We start from the raw sequence: 21,893 nt of genomic DNA, 5'->3' as shown, positions 1-21,893 counted from the left end.
CAGCGAGCGGAGAGGCGCGGGGTGAGCGCGGGCGGGCGCGGCGCGATGTGAGCGGGGCGGCGGGCAGCGGGCGGCCATGCGCTTCTGAGCCGCGCAGGATGTTCGGGCTGGAGCAGTTCGAGCCGCAGATGAGCAGCCGGAGCGGCGGGCAGGGGGAGCGCGGCTTCGGGCAGCCCGGACTGAGCATGAGCGCGCACTTCAAGGCGCCGGCCTTCCCCGGCGGCGGCCCGGCGGCCGCGGTGGACCCGGCCCTGGGCGCGCTGGGCGAGCCGCCCCTCCTCGGCATGAACATGAGCCTGCCCGGCGACGGCTACGGCTTCCCGGGCCGCGGCCCCGCCGAGCTGCACGGCGCCGGCATGCAGCCGCCCGTGCACGGCTTCTTCGGCGGGCAGCAGCCGCACGGCGGCCACGGCGGCGCGCACCACCCGCACCAGCACCAGCACCAGCCGCACTTCGGCGGCAACTTCGGGCCCGACCCCGGCGCCTCCTGCGTGCACGGCGGCCGCCTCCTGGGCTACAGCGGCGCGCTGGGCGGGCAGACGGCGTTCGCCGACGGCTACGAGCACATGGCCGAGAGCCAGGGCGCCGAGAGCTTCGGACAGCAGCGCGCCGGGAACCTGCCCGACTTCCAGCAGCACAGCGCCGGCGCCTCCGGACACGCCGTGCCGGCGCCCTGCCTGCCCCTCGACCAGTCCCCCAACCGCGCCGCCTCCTTCCACGGGCTGCCGGCGGCCGGCTCCTCCGAGCCCCACGGCCTGGAGCAGCGGCGGCTCCCCGCGCAGGACTCGCTGGAATACAATTACCCCGGCGACGGCCCCGCCGCGCACTTCGAGCTGCCCGTCTTCTCGCCGTCGGAGCCCGAGGGGCAGCTGCCGCACTACGGCGGCGGGCGGCAGGTGCCGGCGGGCGGCGGCTTCGCGGGGACGGCGCTGCCCCGGGCGCCGGGCATGGCCGTGGCCAAGGCGCAGCCCCCGCCGCCTCCGCCGCCGCCGCCGCCGCAGCAGCAGCAGCAGCAGCACGGCGTTTTCTTCGAGCGCTTCGGGGGAGCGCGGAAGATGCCCGCCAGCCTGGAGCCGGGGGCCAGCGCCAGGCACCCGCTGATGCAGCAGCAGCAGCCGCAGCAGCCGCCGGGCTTGCTGGCCAGACAGAACTCCTGCCCGCCGGCCATCCCTAGGCAACAGCAAACAGAAGCCAACGCTCCCAACCCCAACTTGCAGGACAATGGGCCGATAATGCAGAACCAGCATGCACAGTTTGAATACCCTATTCACAGACTGGAGAACAGGAATATGCATCCCTACGCCGACCCCGTGTTTAATATGCAGCACCCTCCTCCGCAACAGCCACCAAATCAAAGACTGCAGCACTTCGATGCCCCCTACGTGAGCGTCGCCAAGCGGCCGCGCTTCGACTTCCCCAGCAACCCCGGCGTCGAGCGCTGCGCCTCCTGGGCCGGCGGCATGCACGGCCCCGCCATGGAGAGCCACCTCTCCCCGACGGCCTACCCGGGGCTGCCGGGCGACTTCACCCCACCGGCGCCCGACGCCTTCGGGGGTCCGCTGCCGCACGGCGGCCCCGAGCACCCGGCGCTGGCGCAGCGCCAGAACGCGGCCCTGGTGATGAAGCAGATGGCCTCGCGCAGCCAGCAGCGCCTGCGGCCGCCCAGCCTGCAGCAGCTGGGGCACCACGGCGAGGTGGGCCCTCCCGGCGGCCTGCCGCCGCCCAGCTTCGAGCGCGAGGCCGCCGCCGCCCGCGGCTTCGACGCTCCCGCACCGCACCTGGCTCCCGACGGCACGTGGTTCGCGGGGCCGCCGCCGCCCGGGGAGCTGCTGCCGCGACGCATGGCGGGGCCGGGGCTCCCGGCCGAGACGGCCCCTCACGAGCTGGGCCTGCAGCCGGGCGGCGCGGCCGTGCTCTTCCGGCCGGGTGCCGGTGCGCTGGGGCTGCAGGAGCCGCTGCGGATGGCGGGTGAAGGCCCAGCGCAGGCCCTGCCCTCGCCCGGCGTCCACCCGCCCTTCGCGCCCACCATGGGCGGCCTCTCGCAGCTGCAGTCCCCGGGCGGCGGCGTGGCCCTTCCCAGCGCTCCGGCCGAGCGCCGCGGCCCCGCTGACTTTGCGGCCCAGCCCGGCTTCCCCTTTGGGGCAGCGGCGCGGCAGCCCCCGGCCCACGGGAACGCGCCCGCCCTCAGCGCCTCGCCCGGGGCCTACCCGCCGCCCCCGCCCGAGTTCCCCCCGCCGCCACCGCCGCGGCCTGCCGCCAGCAAGCTGGGCGCGCTGTCGCTGGGCTCCTTCAGCAAGCCGGCCGGCAAGGACAACGTCTTCGGACAAAGCTGCCTGGCCGCCCTCTCCACCGCCTGCCAGAACATGATCGCCAGCCTGGGCGCCCCCAACCTCAACGTCACCTTCAACAAGAAGAGCCCGGCCGAGGCCAAGCGCAAGCTGAGCCAGGCTGAGCCCGACCCGCCGCCGCCCGCCGCCCCGGACTACTTCCCGGCGGGGCCGACGGCGGGTGGGGGCGCGGGCAAGGCCGCCCCGCTGCTGCCCGCTGAGAGCAGCCTCTCACCCGGCTTCGCGCTGGAGCCGGCGGCTGGCGGTGAGGGGAAGGCGGGCGGCGGGCGGGGGCGGGGCCGCCGGAAACGGGACAGTGGGCACGTCAGCCCCGGCACCTTCTTTGAGAAGTTCTCGGCCGCAGAGGGCGGCGGGGCGGGCGTCAGCCCAGGGCAACCTGCGCCTCCGGCCGCGGGGGGCCCGCCGGGGCCTGCGGGCGCGGAGCGCGGCGGGGGCACGCCCCATGACAAGCCCCTGACTTCACCCTCCTGGGGCAAGGGCGGCGAGCTGCTGCTGGGCGAGCAGCCCGACCTCATGTCCTCGCTGGACAGCGGCATCCAGAGCGTGACCAAGTCGGACGGCAGCTCCCCGCACGTGGACTTTGCCGACGAGGTCAGCACCAGCTACGGCAACGAAGACGAGGTGTCCTCCAGCTCCGACAACGCCGGCCCCAAGCCCACGCGCAGCCCGCTGCTGGGCGGCTCGCCCAAGCTGCCCCGCGGGGAGCACGCGCTGCTCAACGGACAGAAGCCCCTGGCCCTTGGCCTCCTCAATACATCTACCTCGACCCCCGACAGCTACGGGCTCAGCAGCACGGCGGGCGCGCACCCCGGCACGCCGGGCATGGAGCAGGTGCGGACCCCCACCAGCACCTCAGCCCAGGACGAGATCCACCCCCTGGAGATCCTGCAGGCGCAGATCCAGCTCCAGCGGCAGCAGTTCAGCATCTCGGAAGACCAACCCTTGGGGCTGAAGAGCAAAAAGGGGGAGTGCGCGGGGCAGAATGGGGACAGTGACCTGGGCGGGTGTTGCTCGGAGGGCGTCAAGAGCGCTATGAGCACCATCGACCTGGACTCCCTGATGGCGGAGCACAACTCCACCTGGTACCTGCCCGGTGAGAAGGCCCTGATGGAGGGGCAGGAGGAGGACAAGCCCATGGCGCCGTGGGAGAAGCCCAAGCCCCCGAACCCCAGCAAAGAAGGTATCTGCTGTCCTGCGCGCGTCCTGGCCCATGGGGGGGGGACTGTGGGCTGCCGTTGGGGTTGCCGGGCACGCACCAACCTCACCCTGCCCCACAGCTCGGTGGGGCCGCAGCACTGGGGGCAAAGCAGTCACGGCCTGGCGGAGCCCTGGGTCGTGATTCTGAGCTTGGTGGCCACCTGCAGAGCACTGAGGTGGGGGGGCTCGGGGCGCTGGGAGGCTCGGGGGCTCCCCACTTGCTGTGTTTTGCAGGTGCTTCCTCTGAGCTGTTAGAGAGGTCTGCCCAAGCCATGGGAACATGTATTTGTTAGTGATCCTCCTCCAGTTTCAGGTATTTTCCTGCATGCGCTAGGAGCCTGGTAGCAGGGCAAGGCTCTTGGCGTTTGTTTCTCTAGTAGAAAGGAAATTTAAATTCAGGCTCTCAGTCCGCTGGTGTAAAACTTGCTTAGTTGGCAGATGTCTCATTTTGGCATTCATTGTCATTTTTGATCCTTCCCCGTGCCCACGGGGCATCATCGTTCTCCAAGCTCTGAAAAAAATATTTTAATGGAGGTCTCCCTATGACAAAGGCTGTTTAAGATAAAGGCGGTTATGGATTCAATTGGTTTCTGTTGTGTCGTCTCACAGCCGTATCTTTGAGCCGCCTGCCTGCAGTGAGGACGTTACAATAGGCACACGTGTGCGTGAGGGCACACGGGCGGTTGTGCGACGCGCCACAAGTGCACACGCATGGTTTACACGCTAGAAATGCATTATTTCAGCCCAGGAAAGTTGCTGTTGTGGTACAACGGCGTAGTTTGGAATTGTTTTCGGTACGCTAGGTCTTACAGTCTGACTTTTTACCGCGTACCGCGCTCGGTCACCTCACTAGGAAGGGTATTAGGAAATGGGATGGAGCTCAGGTGTTTGGAGCACCGTCAGTTTCCCACTCCCGGTTCTGGTCGGCGCTCCAGTCTTCGGCTTTCTGAAGCGTGAATCCTAGCCCCACTGTTTGTCTCTTTGTTCATGGTTAATGCCCAGCTCAGGAGACTCTCATTTGAAGCGGGAGTGTTTAGCATGCACAGCAGACTGTAGGAAGCCCATCAGCATTCTCCGTGCTTCACCCAGGCAAGGACATAAATTGGTTTGTTTGGGGCCTTTCTTTTCCATTTTTAAATGGAGTTGCACACAGCATCCTTCCTGGCCCCTTCTCTTTTATTGTTTCTTGTACACAACATCTCGATCTGACTGGATCAATAGCTAGTTAGCACAAATCACAGCTCCTGTCAGTTCCACCTTGGCAGACTCGGCACACAGACGCGCTCACCCTCCCTCCGTCATACACGCGCTCCCCCTCGCACACACATATGCACAGACGTGAACGCACCGCATTGTGCTCAGAAACAGATTTCGAAAGGATAATTCATTCCGTGAACCCTCATTTCCTAGATTTAAAAAAAAAAAAAAAAATCCTAAACAGCAAATAGTCTGCACGTTTATGAAAAGTGTAATTTGGCTTAAGATTCGGTATGCTTTGTGTGTGTGTGTGTGTGTGTGTCGTGTGGAGTGTACGTACCCTTCTTTAATAGCACTCCTACGTGCGCTTGGATCACCACTATTCTTAGTAACATCTTGAGCAATAAGTCCCCGGTTGCGATAACCACAGCGCTGCTGTTCGAGCAGTTCATCACTTGGAAGGAAACCATTCCATCGGGGCTCCTATATAAGGACGGGTTTGGGTATTTGGGAGGCTAGGCATAGAACAGCGAGCCGTGGGCAGTTTGGTGTTGCCCTTTGGTCACTGGAAGGGTTTGAAGTGCAAAACTCAGGGACACCAGCAGAGAATTTTCTGTAACTGTTGTTCTCTGCTATACCGTTCCTTGTGCTAACACACAGTGTAGCGGGAGAGAAAATGCTCTTTGCTTGAATCCCATGGTGAAACCTGCGATCTGCCTTGGTTCACCTTGGGTGTAGGGATAGGGGGAGGCGGACACGGCGACGCACAGGGCTCACCGCAGCGCTGGGCTCCGCACCGCCTTCATGCTGCTCTCCTCCGCCGTGTGTGTGTGTGTGTGTGTGTGTGTGTGCAGGGGGAACGAGGGCTCCGGTTCCGCCGTGGCTCTCGGAGGGCTCTTGGTGATTGACAAGCTCCCTGAAACTCAGCAACACCAGGAGCACGCTCGGGTAATGCCTGAGTCGCTGGGGGAGGCAACTTGTTTGAGTTGTTTTCGTGGCTGTACGCATTCCTTATGATTCAACTCTTTTTCATGCTCACGCTGGTATTGAAATAATCAGCTAATGACCTGGCAATCTGTGTGAGTTGTGAGATTTAAAGGTAGATGACAACAGATAATGGTATTTCAGACACCGGGCACTGCACATGCACTTGTATTGATGAACAACAACCTTTAGTAAGGAGTTTTCTCTGACTCGTAGCTTCTTGTACTTCCACCTCTTTCATGAAGGCCAATCGCTCCTTCCCCTGTCTATAATACCACGCTCTGCTCTGCCGTGCAGCTGCAGCCGGGAGGGAAACATCACAGTGCTCAGCCTGGAAAGCTCCTGTTGACTTCTAGCGTGGCTCTAGCTGACAAAGAGCAGCTCGATCGAATTCACGTGCAAACCGGCACTAGTTCAGCGCGTTTTTGCTTTGCTTGGTTTCACTGAAGCAGAGCGATTTCCCTTCAGCAAAGTGTTGATTGCTATTCTCCAGGAACCCATTCATTGAGTTCTAGTAGGCTATTGGTTTTCATTTTAAATAGACATTTGGAGGGTCCTGTACTGCGTGTGTCAGGTGAGGACATCCAGATGTAACCTACAGCCGTGCAGGTGGGGATGGCCAAAATCAGGACGCAGACCGATAACTCCGCAGCCATCGTGCTGTGCTGGGTGCAGCGCCGCATGCTTTGTGCCTCATCCTTGAGTTGGTGTTAATGTTTCATCATAACGCTGAACGTGGCATTCGTGTGAGCCAGGAGGGCACAACTCTTGGTGAAGCAGTGGGTGACACGTGTAAGTGACGACCAAACATATTAACAAAGGACAAATTTGGTCCCGCTGTGGCAGTGGGAGCCTTTGTTTTCTTTCTTTTCCCGGTGTGTGCTTTTGTTGTCAGTACTGCTAAATTCTGTGAGAGGTTTTTCCGGGGGACGAGGCTTGTTTGCTGAGACTGAACGTATCAGATACGTCGTGGGGTATTTCACACGCTGAGATAGTGTTCCGAGCAGTGTATGGTCTGGAACCATTGTAAGGATTGCTGGAAGTGAGTTCACTGACTGAGCTCGGAGCACTTGGTGGTGATGAACGTGTGTTTCCTGATGCTGCTTTGTTTGCCTGAAAGGGAAGGGGAGAGGTAGAGTTGCAGTATTGCTATTGCTGCTATAACACAGCAAAGTATTTAATGCATAAATGTGTGAATTTGTTGGCATTTCAGTTCCTCCCGTAGCCGCTCCGTTTGCCTTTCCATCCACAGACCTGCGGACGGGCTGTGTCTGAATTAACGCACATCACCAGTGTGCTCTGCACCTTTGTACTTTCTTCTAACAAAGTCTGCTGTCTTACGATGGCACGTTTGGCTGTGGGATAACGGGGGTGTTTTGTGTGGCAGAATATCTGTATGTGGCCATCTAAAATTTTAGTACTAGGCAAATCGCTGTGTGTTTTTAGTCTCTCATTTCACATGTATTTATATTAAAAGTAGCAGAGTATCCGCAGAGAACGGGCAGCCAGCTTTACAAAGAATCTTCAGGTGGCTCAACGTGCACGTTGCTTTTCATATAAAATTTACCAAAAGTGAACAGTTTAATGCCTCATTCCTAGAACACGCTTCCAAAAAGTGACCAGTCACATTGTGGTCAGTGGGATCCTTCCCAGTTTGGTTACCAGGTGTCAGCCCCCAGCCCGCAGCGGCCCCACATGGCACTGCCTCTGTCCCTGTGCCTTTTTGTTCTGCATTGAAAATCCGAGCCCCCGAAAGCACCAAAGTTTCATCTGTAAACGCACACCTATATTTTTGGGGGACCTATTTAAGGCTGAGGTGGGTACCCTGAAGCACAGCGTTACTCATTTCATTGATTTGAGGGGTGTTTTTAAGAGGGAGCTCCTGTTGGTGAGGTGTGTGGCTTGCTTCTGCACTTCTCCCCGTGAGTTTTTGGGTGGAGACACAGAGCGGGTGCCCTACGGAAATTGAAGAAGTGACGCTGTGCAGTCTTCCAGGAATTCAAGGTCCACCCTGGCTTTCCCCATCTCGGTTGGATTTTTCAGCTTTTAATATGTAAAGCGGGTTTTTCTCTATTTTGCACATAGTGATAAGACAACTGGCTCACGTAAAAATACCCTCATTCTTTGCTTTTCCTTTGCAAAACTTTTTTTTTTTTTGGTTGACTCTGTTAAAACACCACTGATTATTAAGGCATTACTAATTGCTAGCAAGCCTTTTAGCGCAAAGATTTTTTTGGTGCAAATTTAATACATTTTATGGATGATGTGCCAGTGCTTCTGAGCCACGTAGTGGGGATCTCGCTCACCAGGATGCACGTGTGCATCGGTCACTTGTGGCTTCTGAGGGGGGACTGCTCCTTGTCTGTGTGCCCAGCTTGTGCTGGCTGTCGTTGTGTAAGTCGTGCATGTTTGGTTTTAATTGCAGCAAATTTATTTGTGTCTGCTTAGTATTTGAGCTTAAAAACGCAGTGCACGACACAGCACTGTCCAGATTTTTATTAGCTTTTGAGGTTTGTCTGAAGGAGCTTTTTTGGTTTGGTAAGCAGAAATCTGGTGATGTTTAAGTGCTGCCTCGATAGATTTCTACATTCAAATAAATACAGTTTATTTGAGAGCAAACACAGGAACAACACGTGTGTGAGCTGTGAGCTCTGCTGGTTCTTTGCAGAATATTGTACTGGAGACTGCGTGTAGCCTCTCTCGTTGCCCAACCTCTCGGATCTCTCTGTTTTTTTTCTATTTGGAGCCTTTAAAAAGTAAGATGCAAGCACCGAGGTGCTGCCTTTTCTTCTTTTAACTCTCTTAGCTTGAGTTCTGGCCGCTGGGCCTTCAGCACTTGGCATTCTTGATCACAGAGAAGCTTTTAATCAGTCAGCGGTCGTGAGAGCGTTTTTTTCTTGGTGACAAAATATATATTTTTAGAGTTAAGTCCGCATCTCATTAATTTGGTGAATTAGTATTCGCCAAATATTAGAAAGCATCTGTATTGCTAATAGAAAGATCATCCTGAGGCTGAGGAAGCATAGTTAATTGAAAAAGCAGCCATTTGTAAAGTGAGGAAAAATCTAAAACATTTCGTACCCTAATTAAGAATATACCCTTGATTTAAAATTGAGGATTTTAATTTGCGGTGTGAAGCAGATATGTAAAAAAGCTGGAGACGGCCGCATCCTTCCTCCCCTTAATGCTCTCCCAAAATGCAGTTTAAAAAGAATGACACGACCTCTTTTTTTTTTTTTCTTTGAAGTACCCTGAAACCATTTTGCTATGAAGATGTAAATTGATCTATTCACGTAGGAAATGGAGGCTGGGCTGGGGTTATTATCTGGTCAGAATTTCAGCATCTCTTTCCTAGGAAAATCTCTCCGTTTCTCCTTCTCTCCTCCTTTCTGATCGTCTTCCTCCACTGTGGCATTTTAAAGCCTTTTGCTCGTGGCTGAGCGAAGCCACAGAGGCACGGGGTGACGGTAGGTGGAAGAGAGCACAAAACCAGGAATGCAAATGCAGCCTAGCGAGGGCCCGTCCCCGGGGAGCGCGTCTCTGCCACCCACTGCTGGAGGTGACGCTCCGATTGTCTGCGGGGCTGCAGCGGGCGGGGAGAGCTCTGCGAGCGCTGCCGGCTCTTGGCTAGATGGCACAGTCGGTCAAGTCATTACCACCGCGCTCGTGGATGCTTGGGTTTACGTTCGACTGAGATGGCGGTGGAGTCTGCATTAAGGTCCCGCTCTGCTGTGATTTTTACGATGCAAGATCGCGTGCGTTGCGCCGTAAATGGACACGGCGCTTTGTGCCGCGCTTCCGAAACCTGAGAGACGTTCCCGCTGCTGGAGCCGTGCAGCCCAAGGGAGACGCGCAGCGGTGCTGTGCCGTGGGGTGCAGGGATGACTGCTGCCCCAGGGCCCCGCTGAGCTCAGCCTGGCAGCGGGAGCGCCTGTCCCACCGGGAGTCAGCGGGGACAGCGGTCTGGTGGCACTGCCTCCCTCCGTGGAGTATCCCCCCTCTCCTGGAAAAAAGACAGCAGTTGTGGCGCTTTGACGGAGCGCGTGAGTGTAATAACTTGAACGCATTTCTCTATCCGAGCAACAGGAAAAGAAGCTGAAGCGATGGGAAAATGTTTTTCACCTCCTCCAGAAACCTAGGGGTAGAAGAGCCGCGGGTGTTCCTTTCCTTCTCCCTTCTTGGGCCAGGGAAGGGGCAGATCCTCCCCAGCCAATGCGCGCACGCGGTGGCTTCAGCTGTTGGAAATAAGAGTGGCGTGGCACCTCTGTTCTTGTGATGTGAGCTCACGGTCCTGATGCGATGCTGCCACGAGCAGGGCGTCCCTCACATCTGTAGGACACCTGGATAACTTCATGCGTTCATTGCTAGAGGTGTTTTGGGTCCAACTCATTTGCATTGCTAATTTTTATTCATTCCACATTATTACGCTGAAAAACTTTTTTTTTTTTTTTTGCCCAGTTTGAAGAGGAGCCCAAATTTCAGGCCAAGAACTGTTTTAAAAGCAAGAAAATAATAGAAATGTGCCTATTGTTTGTATTCCACGCCCACCCCCCACAGGGAATTCCACAGTAATCACAATGAAAATTACCACAATCTATGAGACAATAATTCTGATACACTTCAAAAATAGTATTATCATATAAAGTGTGTAACAGCTGTTATTTTATGATGGAACAGATTTTATTGTTGCTGGATATCGGGTCAAACACTTGTAACACATTCTTGATATAAACAAATCAGAAGCGCAAGTGCGTTTCTGAAGATAAAATCGGTATGATTTTTTTTTTTCCTGATTTTTATTGTTGTTGGATGCTGTAGTTCCCTTCTCTACCTCTGAATATAAGCACACGCTTTTCTTTGTATGCTGGGAGAAACAGCTAGCATCCCAATTCCAGCTGCTCTCTGTACAAGTCCTTAATTTTAGAGGCAGAGGAGAAATTAGGACTGTTTCACTTCCAATTAAAATGTCATATTATCAAGTTGGAAGTAGGAGGACTACCAAAGAAAAGAGAGACTACTGAGTGACTTCTTCCTTCTCGTTCCCTTTTATTGCTTAAATCAATAGGATGTTTTGTATCATCTTTTATTATTTCTGGTATCTGTCTGCAAAGTGGGTGTGAATTCAGATGGCTGTGAAGTGGTGCAGGGAGGCTGGGGCAGCTGTCAGAGGGAAGGCTACAGCAGTAACCTCGCTTTTTGCTTTGAACTCTGTGCATGCAAAATAGGACTCTGTATTATACGATAAAGCGATCTGTTCTGTGGATATACTGCATTCCTGAATTTACTTGAACTGAGGTACGTATGAGAAATGAAGACACTAATTTGCTGCTTTTGGGTACAGCACTGCTCTGGGCTGCAGGTGTGGTGTGGTCTGGGCTCCGAGCTCCTTGACCAGGGCTCACACAGTGCAGCCTCAATTTCTTGCTGCTGCTGTAGCATTGTGAATCTCATTTTTATGAGCTGACAAACATTGCTGCTGGTTTGTTTTTTTTTTTTTTCAACAAAGCAATGAAGTTTTACTCAAATAACTATCCAAATCCTCTTGTATTTTTGAGTATTTTTTTCTAGACCAGTTTGTACAAATGATTCTCAACTATGTGTTAGGGAAAAGAAGAGATTAAAAATCTCTTCTGTGAATCAGACAAGTGTGAACTTCAGGAACTGGAAAAACATACAGTTGGAGAGACTGTGATATAATTAAGTTTTTATGTCTACCTATTAAGCATAATGAAGGGTTGGTTGCTGGCCTTAAATTTGGAAAGAGCTTACTGTAAAGCTTAAAGCAGGAGTAGATTCCTGTAATTACTGCTTTGTAGTGAGAAGTATGGCTAGGTAAAGGGAATAAAAACTATTCATTGTCCAATTGTATTTACATTGCTGCTGCACTTACATATATATTCTGAAGAATAAAATGATCTGTTATATTAATTATCAGAAATAAGCTAAAAAAAGTCAACACAGGAAAGAACAAAAAGAGGGGAAGAATATCAAATGAGCAATGCTTAGAGAATACACTGCTTTAACTTCTTTTGTGAGTCCTGATACATGATTTGGAGGATAGTTATTTGTCTATTAAATACAAAGCCAGGATGCTGTTTTGTATTTGAGTTTCAGATACTTGATTCTAAAATCTAGAATTTTAAAAACTTTGGATTTTCTGTTTTCTCTTAATTCTATCAGATGGATCAAACCTCACCAACTGTGGTCCGGGCAGTTCCGAGTCTGCTTTCACTTTTCCTTGAGTTCATTGCTTTTAGCTGATGGTAGTACATCAGGCAAACCTGGATCCTCGTGTCGATGGCTTGAAATGATTGTTTAGATTATATCTAGTTTCAGGTTGTATGGAACTCTTAGTAGTGAGGAGAGAGCATTTGTTCATGATGATGAAAAATTTTTTTAATTATTATTGTAGTTCTGAATATTCCCATGCCATCATTCAGTGATAACACAAAACCATTTTACTCCTTGTGTAAGTTTGAGACTCGACTGCAGTGAAGAGGAACTGGTTTTGCTTCATACATAGAAGAGGGAAAAGACCAAACCTTTTCTTCTCTGTTAGAAAAAACCTAACCCACATCCTTTTTCCTCTCCTTGGCAAAAATTTGGCTTACGTCATTAAGATGGAGGGTTTTCCCCTCTGCTCTTGTTCCCATCCTTTAAGACATACTTTATTTGCCTTTTCCCCCCTTTTTGTGGAGCTTCTCTTGGAACCTGTTCTAGGGGTGTTGCATTTTAATCATGTCTAAAGATGGTTTCTGCTTTCCACAGTGGTCTGGCCCAAATAGAAATGTGAAAAGTTCCCATTACTGAGCTGTAAAAGAATACTGTAAATGGATTATGCAGAGAAAACCATTTAGATAAAAATGCAATTTTCCCTTTCACACACACTGCTAAGAATTAATAGCACATTCTTTCTAAATGGGTACTTCTGTATTATATTTTCACCTTAATGAAATTCTTTCCAAAACAGGAGTGTTTCATTTAAAATTTTAGAGCAAAATTGATCTGTCTTTAATCCTCAGTGCTTCCACCCCCCCTCACCCCCGCGCTTCAGCTGGAAAGGCCTTAGTAGGCCATCTTGGAACTTTCTGGAAAATACCTGGTGGATTCAAGGTGTGTGCTTCAGACAGTGTCACGGTTTGCCTTGCTGTTCCTTCCACAGGATGTGTGCTTTGGGGCATCTCTTGCCCACATCACCATTCTGCGTTCCCATGGAGCGAGGCCTGTGCTGGTTGTGCTCCCGCTGGCTGTGTTGGTCAGCAATGGAGCAGTGACGGCACCAATGTGTTGCTCACCAAGCCGTGTTTGCAAGGAGTGGAGCTGCCCCACTGTGTTGTGCCTCAGTGATTCAGGCTGGAGATCCTACAGCGTGGGGAAGTGCCCACGGAGCTAATTTTGGGAGACAGGAGTTTCTTTTCATCTGCAGTGTTAGTATTTCCGTGCTGTTTTCTTTTTTAGAGCAGTTCTATCACAAGCAGGCCCCAGTGTGTTGTGCTGTCACTGACTCTGGCTTCATGCAGTCACGGGTCATTAGCTTGTACGTGTGAAAGCCAAGGTATTTTTTCTTCCTTCTGGCAGCTTTTCCTTGGATTAGAAGGAATAGCTGTGTGATTTGAGTGAGTAATGGCGATTCTCCCATTGATACAGGTGTTTGTGCAACACACGTGCATGTTTGGGTTACGGCAGTCTTTCCAGCAAATATACGATAATATTGAACACGGCAAATTGCAAGCCATAGCAAATCAAAGCATACGTTCAGTTTTTTAACTGTTTCCTTTTTAATAAAAGGGTTCTAAGGGTGAGAACAAAATTCTATGGTGGGCATAGGGCTAACAGAACGATGCCTGCTTGAAGCAGCTTCTTGCTGCTGAGCTGCTGTGTGGAAAATGCTTTTGTTAAAGAAACTGTTAGGTGTTCTCATAGTACTAATGAACTAGTTCCCAGGTATAACCAGGCCTCAGAACGATGCAGACATGGGTTGGAATTAACACACCTGAAAGCCTCTGTGTTCATAGTATAAATGCACACTGGCAATAGCAACGAGCAGCCATTTCTATGGTTTTTGTGGCAAAGTATTCTTTGAAGACTTTTTACTTGGGACACCCTCCAAAATGTGAAATACAGAGGGAGCATAAGGCCTTACTTTGTCGAACCGGTTCTCATTACTTTTAAAACCTCTCTGGAGCTCTTTTTCGTAATTCTGCTTAAAAATGTATTTTTGGACATCTTAGCTGAAACCAAAATCTAGCTGGGTTATTGCAGGCTTCCTGTACTGAAGTTTTAAAGGCTTTTTTCCCCCAGATTTTCTTCTCTGCTCGTGTGTTAAGGGCCTGCTCCTGTTTAAGTGCAGTCAGTGAAAATGCTGCTGGTGACTTAAACAGTACAGGAACACAATCGGAGAAGGAAACTGTGAGTCTGTATTTGCTTATTTAGAAAGCTGGGCAGGAATTACAGCATAAACACTCTTGAAAACGATCTTAAGCAGGTCACTTAGGTGAGCCCACTGTCCACGCAGTCAAAGTGTATGCCCCATCACTGTGTACGTGCATTTCATGGAGAAAAGAACAGTAATGTTCAGTTTTGGTGCAGAGGCAGCAAATGTTTTGACAGAATGGATTTTTTTTTCATTTTCGGAGCTTTATAGGAAGGAAGTTTGTGTATGCTGTGGGGGCAAAGGAAGTCCTCACACTGTCTCCTGACAGTCTTGTCTTCATTGAAACTTGTCTTTTGCCACCCAAAGGAGGTTGCTGCGCTGTGGGTTGCTCTTTGACTAGTCGCTGTTTCGTGCATCATGTTCACACAGAAACAAACTGCTTCAATAGATTCTTCCTGCTCCCAGTGATGTGCAAATTTCTGGGAGATGGGTCACAAAATTCTTCAGTTCATTATTCAAAACGTGTTCTCAAGCTTCCCCAGCAAATAGTTACTGGTTTGCACACTCCAAGTTCGAAGCCTCTGCGATGTTCAGTGCGTGTCGGTGTGTTACCGATGTGAGTTAGCGCTGTTTTGTTTCCTTTCTGACTTTCTCCTAACTAACACTGTGCTTAGTATGAATTCTGGTTTTGAAAGGCGTATTTTTAGTCAGCGAGTCGCTGACATCTTACCACAGTCTTCTGATAATCTTCTGATCAAAGAACAGAAAAATACTACACTCAGGGGTTACATAACAGCTCTCGATTCAGTCACAAAATTTCCCATTTCATGATTCACTTTTTGTGAATCACAGTAGTTCAGCCAGTATTTCAAATCGTTGCTTTAACAGCCCAGTACGCCATTCCCTGGAAGCAAAAATTTCGAGCATTCAAATATTTCAGTGTAGTTGTTGGTAACGTGCACGTTTTGTGCTGGTGGAACATTGGTTCTTGAGTTTTTGTATAAAAGGAAATGCAAAAAACCCATGAAAATGATGGCTCACAGTGGCTCCCGATGACAAATCTTTTTGAATAGTCGATCTGCTTTCTCATTTGTGGTACTTGAACATGTGGAGTGTATAGCGTTACACCGAGCGCTATTTTTTGTTATTGCACAGAAGTGCTCTGGAATCCTGATGGATTCTGAGGCCCTGTTTTGCTGCAGGGCAGAACCACATCCAAATGCAGAGATCTTGATTATCTGCCATGCACTAAACATCACTGCAGCATTACCTCTCCCCCTGCTCCCGAGGTGAAAAAAAAATGAGTATTAAACCTATGTGTCTGGGTCTTGTGCAGCCATTTTATTGTTAGGAACTTGGTGTCTTAGAAGAAAAATGAAATGGAACTGGCCAAGCTGTGGGCTGCGCTGAGGCTTCTCTGTTGGCTGGTTCCGGTGCCCTAGGAGTAACGTGTCTGTCATCAGAAAGGTTTGCCACCCTTTGGTGAATGGTTAACCGTTTATAGAATGCTGCTCCATTCCACTGTAAGTATGAATTTCTCACGCATCACTTTTTTCTTTCTTTTTTTCTTTCTTTTTTCCTGTTGGTACTAATTATACCTGGCAGGCATGCTGCATACTAAGTTATGCATTTAAGCATTAGTTGTTACAGTAAAAATCTTGATGGCCATTGTTTCTATTAAAAAAAAAAAAAGCCCTTCTCATCTTCAAAGTCACTGCTGTTACAATCATTTTCTCTTTGAACGTCAGGATTCTGTCTTTGATTATACACTGAATTGTCCTTGTCATTGCTTTTTTTTTTTTTTTTTTTGTGGATAGATGGAGACATTTTTCGGTTCATCACAGTTAGTTCCCAATCCCAATAGTTCTTTAAAAAAGAAACTATGTATTAAAGAATATAGATAGTCAAAAAAATAACAGGTTTTGATTTTATATTTTCGTGGGATTTTTTTTTCTTTAAATCCTACGTAATATGTAACTTCCTTCCAAAATTAGAATGTATGCTTTGAAAATAACCTTTTCTCCCACTTCTCTTCTTCTGATTGCACCAGAAATCATTATTGCAGAGTTTTCTCCTTTCCCTTTGCTGCTTTGGCAATTTACATGACTCAAAAAAGAATAAATATCTGTAATTCTACCACCAGTTTATTTAGCTTCTGGAAAGTTTTGGAAAAAAAAAAAGAGAATGAAAAGATGGGTTTAGAAAAACAGATCGTGCTTATTCTGTTACTAAATGAATGTGGAACACAAAATTTTTCCATTTTCTGTACTGCTCTTCTCTGAAGCAGGGCAAGCCTCAGAAAAGTCGTGTTGGAGAATTAAATGGGGGGAGGATAAGAGGTTCAAAAGGCATTAACGCTCATCTTTATGGTTATTGAGAAGAAGGAAAAAGAGGAAAGGATGAATGCTCACGGCCAGCTTGCAGAAAATACGTGTGACAATGAGAACCCGCTTGGAAGCAGGAGGAGGCTGGTGCTGTGCTGGGAGCGCCGCGCCGTGCGGCTCCGCGTTCAGCATCGCTGCCCCGCTGTCTGCCGGGCTGGGAGGCTGCTGCGCGGGAGTGCTGGAGGCACGGCTCCAACTGCTCCGCTCCAGCGAGCTAAGAGTGGGTTGGTTGCTTTGCTTGCTTGGTTTCAAGGTGTCTGTCTGGCCTCGGGGCTGAGCGCGCTGCTGCTAGACGCTGCCTGCCCTGCTCCCCGCGGATAAAATCAAAGGGCAGGGGCTTTCTGAGGCGGTGGCTCTCCAGAAGGGCCTCCCAGAACGAAACGAAGGCACGCAGACGGGAGCTGGGGTCCTGCGTTTCAGCCGTGCGTGGATAAAATTGTCGTGGTCTGCGTGCACGTGAACGCTCTTCCACCGTGGAGTGATGTTGATGCCACCAGGGTGATGGGGAAATGGGACGGGGATGGGGTGGTAGGGCTGCATCAAGCACTGAACAGATTCCTCCCTTGGAAGGTGGTTCTGCTCTAACAATGATGGCTGAGCCAAAGCTTGGGTGGCTGCGGGCCTGTCTGCTATCCTTACGTGCATGCTCACAGCAGGGTGTTGTAAAAACGCATTGCTTAATGTGTGTGTTGCTTCAGAGGGTTAAATACAACTAATTCAAAAGCTAACCTCTCAGTTAAGGTTTGCCAATTTCATTTCATTCGATAGAATTCTTTGCAGTAGAGTTTGTAAATCCTAGCTGTGTTTTTGAACAGGCGCTTTGTTCCCTTGTGTTTTGTAAGAAAAGGCCTAAAAAGGACTCACTGTATCTTTAAACGTGTGGATCCTCGAACCTCCCTAGGAAGGAGAAGGGGGAAGGGACCCTTTCAGGATTAATTAAACAGAGATGTCTTGCTGTAGACTTCAGGGTTTTACTGATAAATGCCAGCCCCTCACCCAGGTCTGGTGGTGGCTGTTATTATTTAATCGCAGCTATTAAAAGAAATCCGAGAAATCTTTCCTTTCTCCTCCTCCCGTGTTCCATTTATCTGTCCTCCCAACCTGTTTGTTTGTGTATGGTTAAGTTTTCTGTGCCAGTGAGAAGCAGAGTGGAAATGTCAGGGGTCAGGCTGCAGGCAGGCAGGGGAGCAGTCAGCCCGGCTTCAGCTGCAGTCTTTGACTTTCTGAGAAATCTGAGATATGTTCCAGGCAAGATTAACTCTTTCCAGCACGGCTGCCTTGCTGCTGCTGGCCTGAGGAACGTGGATCAAGATGGGCACATTAAGAAATCGGGTTCGGTTTCTGTCGTGCATATGTCCTTGTAGTCCAATTGGTGGTGGGTACTACTGCTTTCGTTTCATTCACCCTCTTATCTAAGACGAGCAGGCTTAAAATTTCATCTGTCTTGGCAGCTGTGCATCTGGAAGATGAGGCTGCATGGATACAACCTCTGAGAAGGATGGAGGATAGAATAATTTATTGCAATGCTGCTATGGGTACCTATTTCTCAGAGCATTCTCCAGGAAACAAGGCATTCATCCATGAGGGCACGGTGCTTCTGTTTGAAGACACGTTTTTGGTTAGCGGCATGGCTTGGAGCTTGCCACTCAGAAGATGTCTGAAACGCAATCTGAATGCTCTTACCTTCAGAATAACCAGTTCTGACATTGGGCCAATTAACCTAGTACCTCACATGCTTTAAGATGCGTGTAGTGCACTGTGCTAAACGTGCAGCAGCCCTGGCTGATGGTGAAGCTGGATGAGGGTTTTGGTGGTGTGACTCATGTGGCACCACCTGCATCTCACCCTGCCCGTGCAAATGGAACGTGTGAGTCATCTGTGGGGTGGAGACTGTTCCTCTGCATTTGTGTTACGGTAGTGAACTGGGGTGCTTAAAATCTTGCCTGGTTTGACAAAGCGACAAAGTACAAACAGTGCCCTTCTTGAGATAGTTGTAAAGACTAGAGGTAGTCCTTATGCTGTTGCACAGCAGTGCCTTCATTTTTGGCTTTATTTCTGTAGCAAGGTGTTTCTTTGGAGCTTGGGTGTGTAGAAGCAATGGGCCTCCCTACAGCGAGCAGGATGTGCAGGGGGTGTACAGTAGGAGCACCCACCCCGATGAGTGTTGGAGTTGTGTTTGTAAGCAAAATCCTTCCACAGAGGGATCTTGGCCTCGCTGCTTTGCTTCTGATTTTATGAGGATGTCTCTAAGCTTTAAATTTCTTGCAGACCGTTGCATGGGAAGGTTATTTGCTGTTGTCTAATGAACACGCACCCGCAAGATTATTCTGCGCTACTTAACTACTTTTTATAGCAGTAAAGAGTTGTCCACAGCAAATTCCTCTGTTTAAACTTACATGACTTAAGTAATGCTATCATTTGTGTCTGGAAGAATGGGGCCATTTGTGCTAGCATTCATCTCTGGCTGGCTCCTGCCATGCCTAGAGCACACCAGGCTGAGGGATGTACCTGTTGTCTCCTTTACTGCTTGTGCTGCACCTCTGCAAGTCCACAGCTCAGCAAGCATGGGTGAAACAGTCGCTGCTTTCTCTGTGTGTGCTTATAAAGGAGCATTCTGTGCTTGTGTCACTTCGAGCTATTTGCATACTGTATCTGCTTTAAACTTATCTTCCTCTACCACTCCTTTGTTAATTCAGTTGATGAAAAGTGCTGCTTGGCTGAGCCTTGGGGAGAGAGCGTGACTGAGTCTGGAGGGTTTTCCTCTGGGTGCTGGGTGAGGAAGGGAAACGCTAGGACCTCCCTTCTGGTGGGATGGCCGTGCTTCTGTAATGAAGGTGAAAGAAAGAGCTGCACAGTTAGTGTATTCTTCCTAACGTCAGGATGTCTGGTTATCTCTGTGATAACAGATCCCAGATCAGCCCTGTGAGAGATGTTAAAATAAATTCCAGGGATCACGTATACAAATCTTCATTTAAATTGAACAGTTTCATATCTTACTGCCCTCCTTGATGGGCTGTGTGTACAAGTGTGTCAGCTAGAAACCAACTCCTGTTTCCATGTTTGTGCTGAATGTTTGTAAGTATGGCCAAGGTAAGACCAAGGCTGATCCAAATCCAAATTAACAGCAGTTTTAACAAATAGCTAGAGATGCATATGGGACAGAAGTGAACTGTAATTTGTCATCTGTTAATCCTATACAGACTCCCCATCACCGTGAGGTATGCATCTTGCTTTAGTGTGTCAGCACTTGTGTGGTTTGGTGCTGCTCCGTCCTGTCCCTTGTCCCTGCTCTTCCTGCACAGTCACTAAGTGGAAGTTGGCACTGCTGGAGCTCTTGTCCCTGATTGCTCTAAAGCAGAGCCTACACAGCTGCTAGCATGGAGTGGAAAGTTAATTGTCTGTCATCGTTTCATTTTCCAGTGATACTGAAATTGTTGTGGTTCATAAATCACACGAGCATGTGGCTAGAAAGTAAATATGGGCCCATACTTTTAGCTTTAGATTTGAAGATGAGACTGTGTCAGTGTTGTGTTGTACTGGCCTGTTGCGTTGTGTTACAGGCCTTTGAAACTTGCAGTTAAAAAGCTGTGAAAGTCTGTCTGTACATGACTTTGTTCCTCCAACAGCTATTTGTTCCTGATTTGTTGCTATTCTAAGAATTTCATGAAGACTCTTCATGGTGATGTGACAATGGGAAGAAAAAGATGAGCTCAATGTTTTTCTCATCCTAATAGTAGCACTTAGAGACTTACCTAAGAAAGCCAGGTTTCTTTGTGTTGTGTTTTTTTAAGGTGGATTTCCCTCACTGCCATTCCTCCTTCACATGGTTGTGTATTTCTTCTACCTGATGATACATATATATTTTTGGTTTTCCTCCAGATAAATTTAACTTTAAAACATGCCTTTCAAACAGACCCTGGTCCTCAGTCAGATGTATGACCTCCAGCTGAATCGGCGAACCTTTCTGCTGTTCTGTGGGATATTTCTGAATGCACCAAATCCATTATTTGGCAACAACTTCTCCATCTCTTCTTGCGGCCAAAATCAAATTTGGGGTATACCAGAATTTGGGATTCTTCTATTGCAGAAAAGACCTAGCAAGCACTTACCAGTGCTTCAGGTATCAATCAGCATCAGGTATCAATCTGATTTACAAACACCTAGTGAAGCCATTTCCCAAGGTCTCCTAATATAAGCCACTACTTACAAGACCAACAAACTGCAGTTGGAGGTATCCTAAAGAGGAATGAGATGGATTTCAAGGTAATGCTCTAAAGAAATTGGATGAAATAGCTAAAGATCCTGGATGCTGTTTATTCTGCCTTACTGTAAGCTTTTGGTAAACTACAGCTGTATTTTCACAAATATTCTTGAGCTCATGTGGCTTAACCCAGAGTGTTAATGTATGTTATCACCATTTCTTGGTGTGCAAGAGCCTCAGATGTGTGAGACCCCTGGGAGTGATTGACTTTGCCTGTGGCAGTTTTGTATTATGGGCTCTCGTAATTGTGAATTATAGATATGGCAGAGGCACTTGCAGGAGATGCAGGCAGAACTGGGGAGAAGATGGGAGGAACTGATGGATGAACTTCTTGTAGCAGCCGGAGGGCTCTAGATGCCCCTGCCCTGGCAGCCAAGCTGGATGCAGATCCGACTTGGGGATATGAGGATGCTGCTCCTATCGATTTCTTTGGGAACAAGATGCCTACATACATAACAGGCTTCAACCAACTGTATCCAAACCTTCTCCTTGTGAGAGATTGGTAATATTTCAGAGACAAATTCATTTTTTCTTTTTTTTCACTAGGCTAACAAGTACTCATTTAATTTGCATCCTGAAACTAAACGACCACAAACAAAGTTCTTTGAAGGGAATCTTGTTCTTTCATTCTGTTTTCATTTAAGGAAAACAGAGATTTCCATGTATAATTTGCAGGGCTTAAATATCCTACTTAGTGTTGTCATTTCTATTTTTTTCTCAGCAATTATGTAGACTCTTGCACAAATCTGATGAGAGAAGGCTGGAATTTACATGTTTCTTCCTCTATTTCACTCTGTGCGTAATCACCATCTATTCATTGCCTTTACAAACTCCATTAATACACCCACTTTCCTTGCTAGCATGAGTGGGCATTTTAACGCTATTTTTGCGGGCCTGTTGTATGTGTTGAAACTCACATTGGTCTGAAGGTAATATTACCACTTTTGACCTGTATGTCCTCAAGAAGGAATGAGCTGCAGCAAAGCTTACTACAGTGGTAGGACTGGTTTAGAATGAGTTGACTTTTAAAGTAAATATTGCTCATTCTGTTTCCGTCCTCTGGCTAAGATTCAAGTCGGTGGTGATGGTGCAGCCAGCAGACCAAACTCAGAGCCATTTTTTGTCAATTAACATGCTTTGAGAAGTGC

At 49.6% G+C, this 21,893-nt stretch overlaps 1 protein-coding gene across 1 annotated transcript in view; it reads left to right on the top strand.

The window, feature by feature from the left end:
* The window catches only part of MN1 (MN1 proto-oncogene, transcriptional regulator), a 36,623-nt gene continuing 14,736 nt past the window's right edge, over positions 7-21,893 (top strand). Inside the window, exon 1 of the mRNA XM_021412473.1 lies at positions 7-3,528. Coding sequence (XP_021268148.1) covers positions 99-3,528 — 3,430 coding nt within the window. The 5' untranslated portion in view covers positions 7-98. The remainder of the gene's footprint in view (positions 3,529-21,893) is intronic.

This window comes from Numida meleagris, chromosome 14 (genome assembly GCF_002078875.1).
Source record: "Numida meleagris isolate 19003 breed g44 Domestic line chromosome 14, NumMel1.0, whole genome shotgun sequence".
NCBI lineage: Eukaryota > Metazoa > Chordata > Aves > Galliformes > Numididae > Numida > Numida meleagris.
Note: the sequence above shows the minus strand (reverse complement) of the source record. Positions and strands in the feature narration are given on the sequence as shown.